The sequence below is a fragment of the Chiloscyllium plagiosum genome, unplaced genomic scaffold, assembly GCF_037043375.1.
Source record: "Chiloscyllium plagiosum isolate Xiang-an unplaced genomic scaffold, Cpla_swu_hap1 HiC_scaffold_33, whole genome shotgun sequence".
In the NCBI taxonomy this organism is placed as follows: domain Eukaryota; kingdom Metazoa; phylum Chordata; class Chondrichthyes; order Orectolobiformes; family Hemiscylliidae; genus Chiloscyllium; species Chiloscyllium plagiosum.
Genome location: NW_028270171.1, coordinates 4,208,987 through 4,222,232, shown reverse-complemented (window position 1 = coordinate 4,222,232; position 13,246 = coordinate 4,208,987). Strand labels below are relative to the sequence as shown.

General features: G+C 43.1%; 1 protein-coding gene across 8 annotated transcripts in view; it reads right to left on the bottom strand.

Annotated features, from left to right (window-relative positions):
* LOC122542107 (trinucleotide repeat-containing gene 6B protein) overlaps positions 1-13,246 on the bottom strand; it is a 175,575-nt gene that overhangs the window by 56,596 nt on the left and 105,733 nt on the right. For all 8 annotated transcript variants that reach the window (XM_087978218.1, XM_087978222.1, XM_087978221.1 and 5 more), the window contains one exon: positions 5,430-5,451. In XM_087978218.1, coding sequence (XP_087834344.1) covers positions 5,430-5,451 — 22 coding nt within the window. The remainder of the gene's footprint in view (positions 1-5,429; positions 5,452-13,246) is intronic.

The following is a 13,246-nucleotide window of genomic DNA, read 5'->3' as shown; positions in this document are numbered from 1 at the left end:
ATCCGTGTCATGACAGGACCAAGTGTAGAGGTAGCTTTAAAAAAAAATGTCGAGGGATGGAATTAGGCTCTAAAATCACTGAACTCTATGTTGAGACCGAGGGGCTTAGGGACCTTGATTCTGTCCTTCCACTTTTTAACCTAACCCTACACCCAGTCCTGTCTTGACAATGGGTTGCTTTTAGCACAGCCAACCCATTCTCTCCTCTCATTACTACTTATTCAGTTTCTCTTCTGTCTTGACCTACTACCAATAATCCACTTGCTTACTTACTCTGATCTCTCTCTCATTGGGCTGCATCTCCACTTATCTGCTCCCCAACCCCCAGCATCACCTTCAGCATAAATACCACTTTTTCTAGCAGTTATCAGTTCTGACAGTGTCATCAGACTCAAAACATTAACTAGATTAGATTAGATTCCCTACAGTATGGAAACAGGCCCTTCGGCCCAACAAGTCCACAGCGACCCTTCGAAGTGCAACCCACTCAGACACATTCCCCTACATTTATCCCTAACACTATGGGCAATTTAGCATGGCCAATTCACCTAACCTACACATCTTTGTGACTGTGGGAGGAAACCGGAGCACCCGGAGGAAACCCACGCAGACACGGGGAGAATGTGCAAACTCCACACAGTTGCCCAGGGTGGGAATTGAACCCAGGTCCCTGGCGCTGTGAGGCAGCACTGCTAACCACTGAGCCACTCTCCATCGCTTTATCTCCACTGATGCTGCCACATCGGAGTTTCGCCAGCAAATTTGGTTTTTGTTTCAGATCTCCAACATCCATAATCCTTTGTTTTACTGAGGTAGATAATCAACCCTGGTTCAAAGAAAAGTGCAGGAGTACATGTCAGGAGCAGCACCATGCATACCTAAAAATGAGGAGAAGGCACAAAATGGACTAACTTGCACACAAGAAAACACAAGCAACAAGTTATATGGACAAGGTCATAGAATTCCGCATCAATGGATTAGATCGAAGCTCTGCAGTCCTGTCACACTCAATTGCGACTGATGGTGGAAAATTAAACAACTATGGAATCGGGTCCACAAAAGCTCAAATGATAGGGGAAACCAGTATACTAGTACAAAAATTTGCAACAATCCAGAGCAAGAAGTATCATGTTGAGAATCCATCTCAGCCTCCTCCAGAGATTCCCTGTATCACAAATACCAATCTTGGCCAATTTAATACACTTCACATGATAGTAAAAACAGTTGGAGGCAACGTAACACACTGCAAAGGCTCTAGGCCCTAGCAACAACATTGAAGTAGTGTTCCAAAACTTGACATGCCCCAAGCTGATCTGTTCCAGTACAGTTACAACACTGGTATCAAACAACATTGTGCAAAATTGCCCACTTATGTCCTGTACACAAACCATAGGACAAATGCAACCTAGTCAATTAGATTAGATTAGATTACTTAGTGTGGAAACAGGCCCTTCGGCCCAACAAGTCCACACCGACCCGCCAAAGCGAAACCCACCAAGACCCATTCCCCTACATTTACCCCTTCACCTAACATTACGGGTAATTTAACTTGGCCAATTCACCTAACCTGCACATTTTTGGACTGTGGGAGAAAACCGGAGCACCCGGAGGAAACCCACACAGACACGGGGAGAACGTGCAAACTCCACACAGAGTCGCCGGAGGCGGGAATTGAACCCGGGTCTCTGGCGCTGTGAGGCAGCAGTGCTAACCACTGTGTCGCCCAATTAGTGCCCCATCAGTCTACTTTTGACCATCAGTAAACAGGTGGACTGTGCATCATCAACAGTGCTACTAAACAGTGCTTTCTCAGCAATAAACTGCTCACTGACACGCAGTTTGAGTTTAGACAGGGCCGGTCAGTTCCCCAACTCCTTATGGCCTTCGTTCAACAATGGACCAAAAAAAGCTGAATTCTAGAAGCAAATGAGAACGATTGCCCTTCACATCAAGACCACGTTTGACTCAGTACAGCATCAAGGAGTCCTAGCAGTTGATAGGAACCAAAAGGGAAATTGTCCATTGGCCAAAAAGAAAAATCTGTTGCAATTGTGGGTGGGTCAGTCTTTTCAGCTCCAAGACATTTGTACTGGTGTTCCTCATGGTAGTGTCCTAGTTCTAACCGACTTCAATAACCTACTATCATAAGGTCCGAAGTGAGGATTTTCACTAATAACTGCATAATATTCAGCAACATTCACTTCTCAGATACATAAGCAGTCCTGTCCAAACACTAAGATCAGATTCAAAGTTTGAGAGAAGATTTGTAGCTTGGGTGCTCGTTGTTGTGGTTCTGTTCGCCGAGCTGGGAATTTGTGTTGCAGACGTTTCGTGCTCTGTCTAGGTGACATCCTCAGTGCTTGGGAACCTCCTGTGAAGCGCTTCTGTGATCTTTCCTCCGCCATTTGTAGTGGTTTGAATCTGCCGCTTCCGGTTGTCAGTTCCAACTGTCCGTTGCGGTGGTCGGTATATTAAACAGAGAACAGCCAGGGAATTCCCAGAGGCATGGCACTCATCCACAGATTCAAATCAATAAGCACATCGACCTGGACCCAACATACCGACCACTGCAGATCAACATCTAGAATTGTACTGACAAGTGCCAGGCAATGATTAACTTCAACAAGATAGAATCTAACCATCATCCTTTGTCATTCAAGGGCATCACTGTCACTTAATTCCACAAAAGTTCCCTACGTCAATTGACTGCAGCTGCTCGAAAAGGCAGCTCACCAACACCTCTCAATGGCAACCAGGGACAGGTAATAAAACTGGGGGGTGGGGGGCTGCGGTAATGTCTCAGCTTCAACTTGAGAAGTGGAGTAAGCAATGGGTAAAGAGTTGAGAAAATAAAGCTAAAATCCTCAGCTGTCTCTAATAGATTCTCAGGCAGCAAGCGCAGTATATATAGTTGTTAATGTAGTTTGTAGGCTTCACAGTACTAAAAGTCATACAAGGAAAATGGGAGAATTCTGTTTTACTCATACACTTCTGCACGATAGCTGGAATCACAGTTAAGAGGAGAAATGCACCATAAGTCAAAGCTCCCAAGAGAAAAAACAGATAGGTCAAAGTGATGCAAGGTCCCTCAGAATCACTGCCCGCAAAAAGCCCTAGCTAGAAGGTTCATCAGCACAGCTACTGTTTGTCTCTCAGATAATGACTGATCTATTCTGGTTTCTGATATTACTTCAGATTTCCAGCATGAGATTTTAATTTACTCTTAGTAAACCAATTACATTTACTTATATGAGATGTCACTGTGGTATTGAGGGTTGCTAACAATTCTCACTGCAAGCCACAGCACAGTCAAGCCTACCCATTAAGAGCCAGATACTTTATCATCCTAAGATCCAAAATGTTTGGTGCTGACTATGACAGATTTTCAGCTAAGACCAAGGGAATAGCTTGTAACAATAGGGTTTGTTATAATGAGGGCAGACTGAACTTTGACACCGTTCCAAGTGTAAAATAACACTGCTCTGCTGTACTTCATTCACTGATGTGGGACAGTGGTTGACTGTAATACTAGCCATATTGTTGAATGACTGCAAACAAAAATTGTCTATTTGAAATCTTACATGTCATTTATACTCATATTCTGGACACCTAATAATTGCACATACTTGGTTTTATAGGATTTAAAATAAGTCTTTTTAAACTCTCAACCTGGCAATACAAGTCTACTTTTACCTCTTGGTTATTTATGAAAAGACTAAGAAAAGATCCTCAATTCCAACATAAAAGAAATGCAACCTTGCATATTTTTAAAAACTTGCTATTTCTTTTTTTGATGGCAATGAGATGAAAGAATGTGCACCCAAGTCAGGAATAAATATAGGAAATACCTCTCCAGCATCCTAAGGAACGTTCTAAAAGTCCAGACCAACAATTAATCAGACACAAGGCCAACTCCAAGAAAAGGTGGATGAAATAACTGAGACAAGTGGCAAGCATGGTTTCTTTCCTCACAGTAAAGTTGTTTTGGCTCATGACAGCCTTTCAATATTTTTTGTACAAATGCGCATATTAAAAAGGACAGGATATACAGAAGCCTATTTCTAGAATCAAAACAGAGCAATGCAGCTTATGTAAGTCACACAAGAATAGTGTGCAGCTGAGACATTGGAAGTCTGACAGTATCTCAATAAAGAGTTCCTTCAAGAGAGCGCGGGAGATGTTTGGCTGGGGGGGGCCTCCTCTTTTCAAAAGAATCTTGCAGTTCAAAGTTTGTGAGGAGATTTGTAGCTCGGGTGCTCGTTGCTGTGGTTCTGTTCGCCGAGCTGGAAGTTTTGTTGCAAACGTTTCGTCCCCTGTCTGGGTGACATCCTCAGTGCTTGGGAGCCTCCTGTGAAGCACTTCTGTGGTGTTTCCTCCGGCATTTATAGTGACAACATGAATTTGACTGGGACAACACTACCATTAAAGGGCAAGCCAAACAAAGAACAGCCAGGGAATTCCTAGAAGCATGGCACTCATCCACAAACTCCACAAACAAACACATCGACCTGGACCCAATATACCGGCCACTACAGTGGACAGCTGAAACTGACAACCGGAAGCAGCAGGGACAGGCCACTATAAATGCCGGAGGAAACACCACAGAAGCGCTTCACAGGAGGCTCCCAAGCACTGAGGATGTCACCTAGACAGGGGATGAAACGTTTGCAACAAAAACTTCCAGCTCGGCAAACAGAACCACAGCAATCTTGCAGTGTTTTTCAAAAACAGTGCATTCCTGCCAAATATTACTCACCAATTGAGGCCCTGACTCCTCAATTGCACCAAAGCCAAAAATATGGGTCTCACTGTAGTCAACAGGCAGGAGCGGAGGTTTTAAAAAATTATACACAACCTAGGACACTACATTACACTGGGGTGCATTTCCATGCTGGTTTCAAAAAAAAAAGGGTGCTGCGATGGTTCCCTCTGATGGCCATGTGACATGCCAGAAATTTGGCAATAATTCCTTGCTGGAAGCAAAATTCCCTCATCTCAGTCCCCAGAGAACATTCCTTTAAACTTTCATTCCTTTATTTTAAAAAGTGTTTACACTACAGGAATCCAAATAGATTGGTTCAGATAACATAGGAAACAACCCTATGGTTTCCTGAGGTTTAGTAGACAATTCCTCTGATCATTTGGTTTAGCTGCATACAGTCTTACAATCACTCATTATACGCACCTGGGAAACAGGACAGAAACCAGCAGGAAAGAGAGGGAGGTTCTAGAGAGATTTAAACATGACAGTTCCTATATATGCTTAAGGACTCAGTTTGGTTACGTTATTTTTTATTCACACCAATGCATGGTGTGCTTATTTACAGATATATTTTTTGAATTTTTATTTATATACATGTACATACACATCAATACAAACAAAAATAAATTGTTTGAACTTGGTGGAAAAAGACAAGGTGGTCCCTTACCTTTGGTTTTTTGTTCTGTAACCTGAAAGAGAAAAAAACAGTTTGGTATCGGTTCCAAGTGACAAATCTACATCAGCAGCAAGATCCTATTCAAGTCTGCCTCAAAATCATCAATTCCACACTGGCTCAGCAATATTATTTTTACTATTTCAGCAGGCTAGAGCTGGGAGTGGAAAGGGAGAGAAAGAGAACTATGAATCATTGAAGAAGTCTTCAGCCACCACTAATAACCCTCAAAAATTAACAATCCAGAATTCAGCTAATTTGCAAACTGGTGGGAATGAAAATTAGTTAGTCCTGGTGCTCTGCTATTGAAGACATTGTACTTATTGCATTTATTCTGCCTACATTCTAAAAGCATAAATTTTCTGCGTTAGCCTTCAACAGGTTCAAGGAGAATGAGACCAAATTGAAAATTCAAAATTAGAAAGGTGGCATATGGCTGTCAAAATTGTCATACGTCTGAGAAGTTAGAGATAAGACAGGATAGATGTTCCTTGTTAGGTCCACACTGCCCACCAACCCATCCTCCACTCCTGGCACCTTCCCTTGCCACTGCAAGTGCAAAACCCGCACCCACACCGCCATCCAAGGCGGCAAAGGATCGTTCCACATCTGACAAAGATTTACCTGTACTTCAACACAAGTCATTTACTGTGTCCATTGCTCTCGATGTGGTCTCCTCTATTTTGGGGAGACAGGAGGCCAACTTGCAGAACATTTCCGAGAACATTTCTGGGACACACACTGAACAACCCCACCACCCTGTGGGCCAGCATTTTAACTCCCCCTTCCACTCCGCCAAGGACATGCAAGTCCTGGGCCTCCTCAACCACCCAACTCTAGCCACCCAATGTCTGGAGGAAGAACACCTCGCTTTCCTCCTTGGGACCCTCCAACCACCATGGGATCAATATGGATTTCACCAGTTTCCACATTTCCCCTCCCCTCACCTTATCCCAGATCCAACCTTAATTAGATTAGATTCCCTACAGTATGGAAACAGGCTCTTCGGCCCAACCAGTCCACACCGACCCTCCGAAGAGTAACCCACCCAGACCCACTTCCCTCCGACTAATGCACTTAACATTATTGGCAATTTAGCATGGCCAATTCATCTGACCTGCACATCTTTGGACTGTGGGAGGAAACCAGAGCACCCAGAGGAAACCCACGCAGACACGAGGAGAACGTGCAAACTCCGCACAGACAGTTGCCCAAGGCTTGGCACTGTCCTACCTACCCATCTTCCTTCCTATCTATCCACTCCACCCCCACCTTCAGCTACCTATCGTATTCCCAGCTACCTCCACTCCATTTATCTCTCAGCCAGCACCACACTCTTCAACTCTGATCTTCAGTATTTGCAGGCCTCATTTTCTCCGAGATATTCCTGGGTAATGAACTACAGAATCAGAGTTCCTGGTTATTCAATCACTTTGACTCATTCCTGGGTAATGAACTACAGAATCAGAGTTCCTGGTTATTCAATCACTTTGGCTCATTCCTGAAGAAGGGCCTGTCCCCGAAAGGTCGAATCTCCTGTTCCCTGGATGCTGCCTGACCTGCTGTGCTGTTCCAGCAATAAAGTTTCAACTTTGATCTCCAGCATCTGCAGACCTCACTTTCTCCTATTCAATCACTTGCCAAATTGTTAAGCTTCAAGACAACATCAACGCAAAACCGTCTTCACCCAATGCAGAGTTCACTAAAGAAGCAAGGGACTCATTACCAAACATACACTGATAACGAAAAACTTGTAGAGCTAACCCCAAAAGGTTGTCACTGGGCTCAAGTGCATAGGTACAGCAAGGGTTACTTAAATGTACTTCACTTTTGCAGAACCCTGATTTTTTTTTAAAGCAAACCCACAACTTGTGTAAATAGAACTGCAGAAGGTAAAGTGTTAGTGGTACTAATTAAGATCTCCAATATGTCTAGTTATTGTAAAGGCCACTATGTTCCAAATACAGAAGTGTATGAGTTTAGAATGGATGAAGTTGAAGGCAGCTTTATTAGGATCTTGCGCTCTCATTTTTAATCTGGAAGAAACAAAGTCAGCTAACCACAGTTCAGCTGTTGCCAATCATTACAGATTTGGTGTCAAAACATTCAAGTTAAATGTAGACACTTCATAATGGAACAGTAAAAACTCTTCTTGCGCCATTCACTTGCACCAAGTGCATAGATTCTTCACAGATCAGTCCAGCAAACAACCTGCTCTCCCATTCAGTTTTTCTTCAACTGAGTCTCATCCTGAATCTCTTTTAGTAAAATTTAATATGTCAGAATGTTTTTATACAAGTACATCTTGGCTAATAATCTAACCATGATACATCACTACAGTTAAATCTCTGGTGTCAAGGTCAACTACTGTTTACTGGTTAAAAAATTAATCCAACGTAGTTTGTTTTCAGAATTTATACGGAAATCAGATATTTAATATTTCAGATGTCTGTGTAGCAGGTAGGTTAGCAAAGATAAAATTGTATTCACAAATTCTCGCTGCTTCACGTTTCACAAAAATGGATAAGCAGACTATGAGTAGGACACAAACAAATGGAAAAGTGAAGAGAAGATTCATTAGAATGTCACCAGATATGGAAAGGGCTCCATTTGAAAAAAATTGATTGAAGATGCGGTGGTTATGGAGTGAATCTAAAATGAGAAGAATACTAACTGGTTGGAAAGGGTACAAATTTAAGTTATTAACAAAATGCTTAGAGAAATAATATGAAATCATTTCCACTAAAGTTGCTTCTCAACATCATTAGAAAGTTAGATAATTGAGAAGAACGTCGAGTATAGGGATTAGGCGGATGTCAGATTACACACGTTAAACTTGCAGAAAAATGCAAAAGAGAAATTTGATGGACTGACTGTCCTTTTAGGACTGGGAAGCAGGAACAATCCATCCAAGTAAGGAATTTATCTTCACCAAAGGGGCACTGACCTACTCAACTACATGTGGGACTTGTCACATTTTGGAGCAAATAACTAACATGGATTCAGTTCCAGCATTAGAAAATGCTACTTACATGTAAGGCTAGCCCATACTGAAGCTCTGAAACAACATATGCACAATATAATTAACGTACAATACTTCCAGTCAGGAAGACCCACAGCACCCCCCCTTGAACTATCCAGAACGAGGAAGCAGACATTGCAGCCTTGATCTTGCATCAGAAAGTGAGAAATGAGCTTCCAAAAAACAGTAAATAAAAAACCTAAAAACACTATGTAATAAAAATAAGTTTATTTGTATAGGCACAGTAAACCAATGACCCCGATTATGATATACAGAGTGAGTGAATGTCTTTGTTCAGCTCATTTCATGTCTTTTTTTTGTTGCAGAACGGAAGACCAGCTAAGTCATTATGTACTACATCTTGGCATTAGGGGTTCAAACTACACAATAAATTATATCAATGCATTTTTGAATGGAATCTTCAAAAATCAAAACTGGAAAAAAAGTATATATAAATTGTGCTTAAATTTGGCCAAAACAACAATGATTATAATTACTTGCCATGCAGGCAGCTTCCAATTATCTAATTTCTCTCATCGTGCTTAATCTCTCCTATATTATAATCTTCACCACCCATACAGAACATTTAAGTGAAAAATACAAATTCTGGGGCTCTGATTTAACAATATGCAAAACCAATTGGACACAGCCAAACAAACAATCTCATGTCAATCCAACCTGGTTTGTTAAAAGGAAGAGTTTTCCCATCCTAATACAAGATGAATGCCAAAAATGAGAAAGAAATTAATGTAGAAAGCACAAAGGCTAGAACCACAAAAAGTGCTCTTTGCTCATGAGATTACATTAGACTCATTATTGTGGTGGACTGTAAACAGTCAAGATCCAACACCTTTACCCACCTCCCCTGACCCTAAATTTCACAACAATGAATAACGCTGCATGAACACTAACTGTGTAGTAGGAAGCATCCATGCTCTGAAAATTGTGTTGCTGGAAATGCGCAGGTGGTCAGGCAGCATCCAAGGAGCAGGAGAATCGACATTTCGGGCATAAGCCCTTCTTTATGCCCGAAACATCAATTCTCCTGCTCCTTGGATGCTGCCTGACCTGCTGCGCTTTTCCAGCAACACATTTTTCAGCTCTGATCTCTAGCATCTGCAGTCCTCACTTTCTCCTTGCATCCATGCTCTGTCTTACCATGATACCTTGTGATCAACAACATATTACCTGCATGAAACTTTGCATGTTTTAACTTTGGGTTATGCGGTCAGAGGGAGGAGGAAGACAGTACAAATACACAAATATAGAAGATAGGTGCAGGAGTAGGTCATTCTGCCCTTTGAGCCTGCATCACCATTCAATACAATCATGTGTAATCACGCATTCTCAGTATCCCATTCCTGCCCTCTCTCCACACCCCTTGAACCCTCTAGCTACAAGGACCACATCTAGCTCCCTCCTGAACATATCTAGTGAACTGGTCCCAACAGCTTCCTGTGGGAGAGAATTCCACAGAGTCACAACTGAGTGATGAAATTCTTCCTCATCTCCGTACTGAATGGCTTACCCCTTATTCTTAGGCTGTGACCCCTTATTCTGGATTTCCCAACACTGGAACATTCTTCCCACATCTAGCCTGTAAAATCCTGAAGGGACTAGACATGTTTCTATGAGATCACTCCTCATTCTTGTAAAAACAACAGGTTTTGAACTCTACTTAAATTAGAAATAAACAGTTTGGAAGTTGAGTTGTACTTCATATTCCATATTTTCTTTTTATGAAGCAGCATGATAATGGATTTGTACATCGACATCTCCTTTCAGGAAAGGAAAAGAGGGGGCCCCTTGCAAAATAAAGTACCAATCCAAATGACTGAGTTCAGTCTTCCTTCTTGCTGTCATGGAAGGATGAAAACTTGGCTGTTACAAGTTTCCATCAACCCAATGAATGAAAAGGCTACCTGGCTAACTACTACAAACCCACCCACTCCCACAGCTATCTGGACTACGCCACCTCCTGTAAAAAAAAACGCCATCCCTTATTCCCAATTCCTCAGTCTCCGCTGCATCTGCTCCCAGGAGGACCAGTTCCACCACAGAACACACCACAGATAGCTTCCTTCTTAGAGGACCGCAACTTCCCATCCCACATAGTTGATGATGCCCTCGCTGCATTTCATCCACTTCCCGCACTTCTGCCCTTGAACCCCATCCCTACAACCGCAACAAGGACAGAACCCTCCTGGCCCTCACCTTCCATCCTACCATACTCCGTATACATCGCATCATTCTCTGCCTTTTCCACTACCTACAAACAGACTCCACCACCAGAGATATATTTCCCTCCCCAGTCGTATTTGCATTCCGTAAAGACCCTTCCCTCCGTGACTCGCGTCAGGTCCACACTCCCCAACAACCCACTCTCCCCTGCTGGCACCTTCCCCTGCCACCGCAGGAATTGCAAAACCTGCACCCACACCTCCTCCCTCACCATCATCCAAGGCCCCAAAGGAGCCTTCCACATCCAGAGTTTTACCTGCATTTCCACACATCATTTACTATATCCGTTGCTCCCGATGCGGTCTCCTCTACATTGGGGAGACGTGACAGCGCTTCAGAGAACATTTCCGGGACACCGGCTCCAACTAACCCCACCACCCCATGGCCAAACACTTCAACTCCCCTCCCACTGCGCCAAGGACATGCACTGGGCCTCCTCCATCACTACTCCCTAACCACCCGACACCTGAAGGAAGAACGCTTCAGCTCCCACCTCGGGACCCTCCAACCCCAGAACGTCAATGTGGATTTCACCAGGTTCCTCATTTCTCCTCCCTCCCTCCCCCCCCCTCACCCCCCACCTTATCCCAGTTCCAACCTTCCAACTCAGCACCGCCCTCATGCCAGACATATCTGCCCATCTTCCTTCCCACCTACCCCCTCCACCCACCTCTCCGACCTATCATTACCCCCACCTCCATTTACCTATCGCATTCTCCGCTACCTTCCCCCGCCCCAGCCCCACTCCCCTCCTATTTATCTATCCACCCCCCTTGGCTCACAAGCCTCATTCCTGATGAAGGGCTTTTGGCCAAAATGTCGATTCTCCTACTCCTCGGATGCTGCCTGACCTGCTGTGCTTTTCCAGCACCACAATCTCGCCAATGTGTTGCCAAAAAGCTCATCCACATATAGATCATTGCTGGAGTAAACAGTCCATATCTGACTGAGTTTAAAGGTGATTCTTCAATTCTTCCCACCTTCGAACGAAAGGCAGCACCAACTTGGAATGTTGTGGGCCACTACCTCTGATGAGCCATAACAGCCAGTGGAGACAGAAGTGACTACTGGTAGTGACCAGTCAGCCACTAACATTCATAAAAACTGTTCCAGACCTATAACAGACTAGAGACTAATGGAAGAAAAATAGATTATAAACCCCATTTCTGATCACCACCAAATGGCAACTACTGAATTTGCAGACGCAAAGCAAGAACATAATGGGGTCAATTGTGATGTTCAGTTAGAAAATCTACTAGACACCTGTGGTCAATTCCAATATTGGGTGACTGCCTATTTACACATTCTACCCACGTCTGCATGAGTTTTCACCAGGTGCTTCAGTTTCCTCCCAAAGTCTGAAGATATGCAACTTAGGTGGATTGGCCATGGTAAATGCAGGAATAGGGCAGTGGACTGCATGAGACCTCTTCAGAGGGTCAGTACAGATTTGATAGGCTGAATGGCCTCTTTCAACACTGCAGGGATTCTATGTCCGACAAACCGGCTCACAGCTCAACCAAGGTCAGAAATAACCTGGATCTGAAAGTTGGAAAGCGCACCTTTGGCAAGGTAGAAGTAAGCAACCGCTATGTATCCAAATGGAACTCGTGTCTTAGGAGGTAAAAGGTATGAGCAATATAAAAAAGTTTGCAACATTCACAAGATATTTATTGGAAATAATAGCAATACTGGGAGAGAGGAAAGTAACGATTTGCATTCTGCACAAATCTGATTACAGAACACAGGCGTCAATAAGGCTTGTGCACTTTTAGCATTAGTAGCTGTCTTGAGGGCAGCAGGTAACTTTGAATACTGACTATGTGAAAATGCACTGGAGTTCTGCTCAGTCACCTTTGACTATCAAGATGTTTTTATATAGAACTCTCGTGAATATTAAATGGTACAGCAGAGCCTACACAGGATGGACTGACCGATCTAAGGAGAAGGTCACTGTGCTGAATTAGTTATTTGAATGTGTTCTCTAGTGCGGTGTACATTCTTGCCCATTTCACTTCAAGAAGTTTGTCTCTTATTCCACTTCTTTTCACTCAAATTTATGGTTCCGATTTCCCAGATCTTTTGCCGATATTCAAATCGATGCACAAGAGGGTTCTGAAGAAACTCCTGGATTTAGAAATCTACACTAAACGAGGAAAACGATTGAGCCAACTAGCTGATTTCAGAGGTAGCGAAATGCATATATAGCTTGCCCCAGTGACATGCTCAGTCCAGCAAGCATTTCCCAGTGGACCAATGTAACTCTTTTCAATCCTGCGAGCATAATTTAACAATTTAAGCATTAAACAGAAAATTAAGTAAGAACAATTTGTTATTGTTCTCCTTGCGCACTAGGAATGAAGATAGGAACTTCAATTATTCTCATTCAGTCTTATAACCAGCAAACAAATGAGACTTATGGCCCATCAGTCAAAACCATGTCAGCCCATATCGACACGTTGAAAAGCCAAAAGTTTATTTGGCTGCACCACTCCTCCCTGCAAATGTGACAAAGATTAAATACAAGAAAAAAGGGTTCTACATCTTT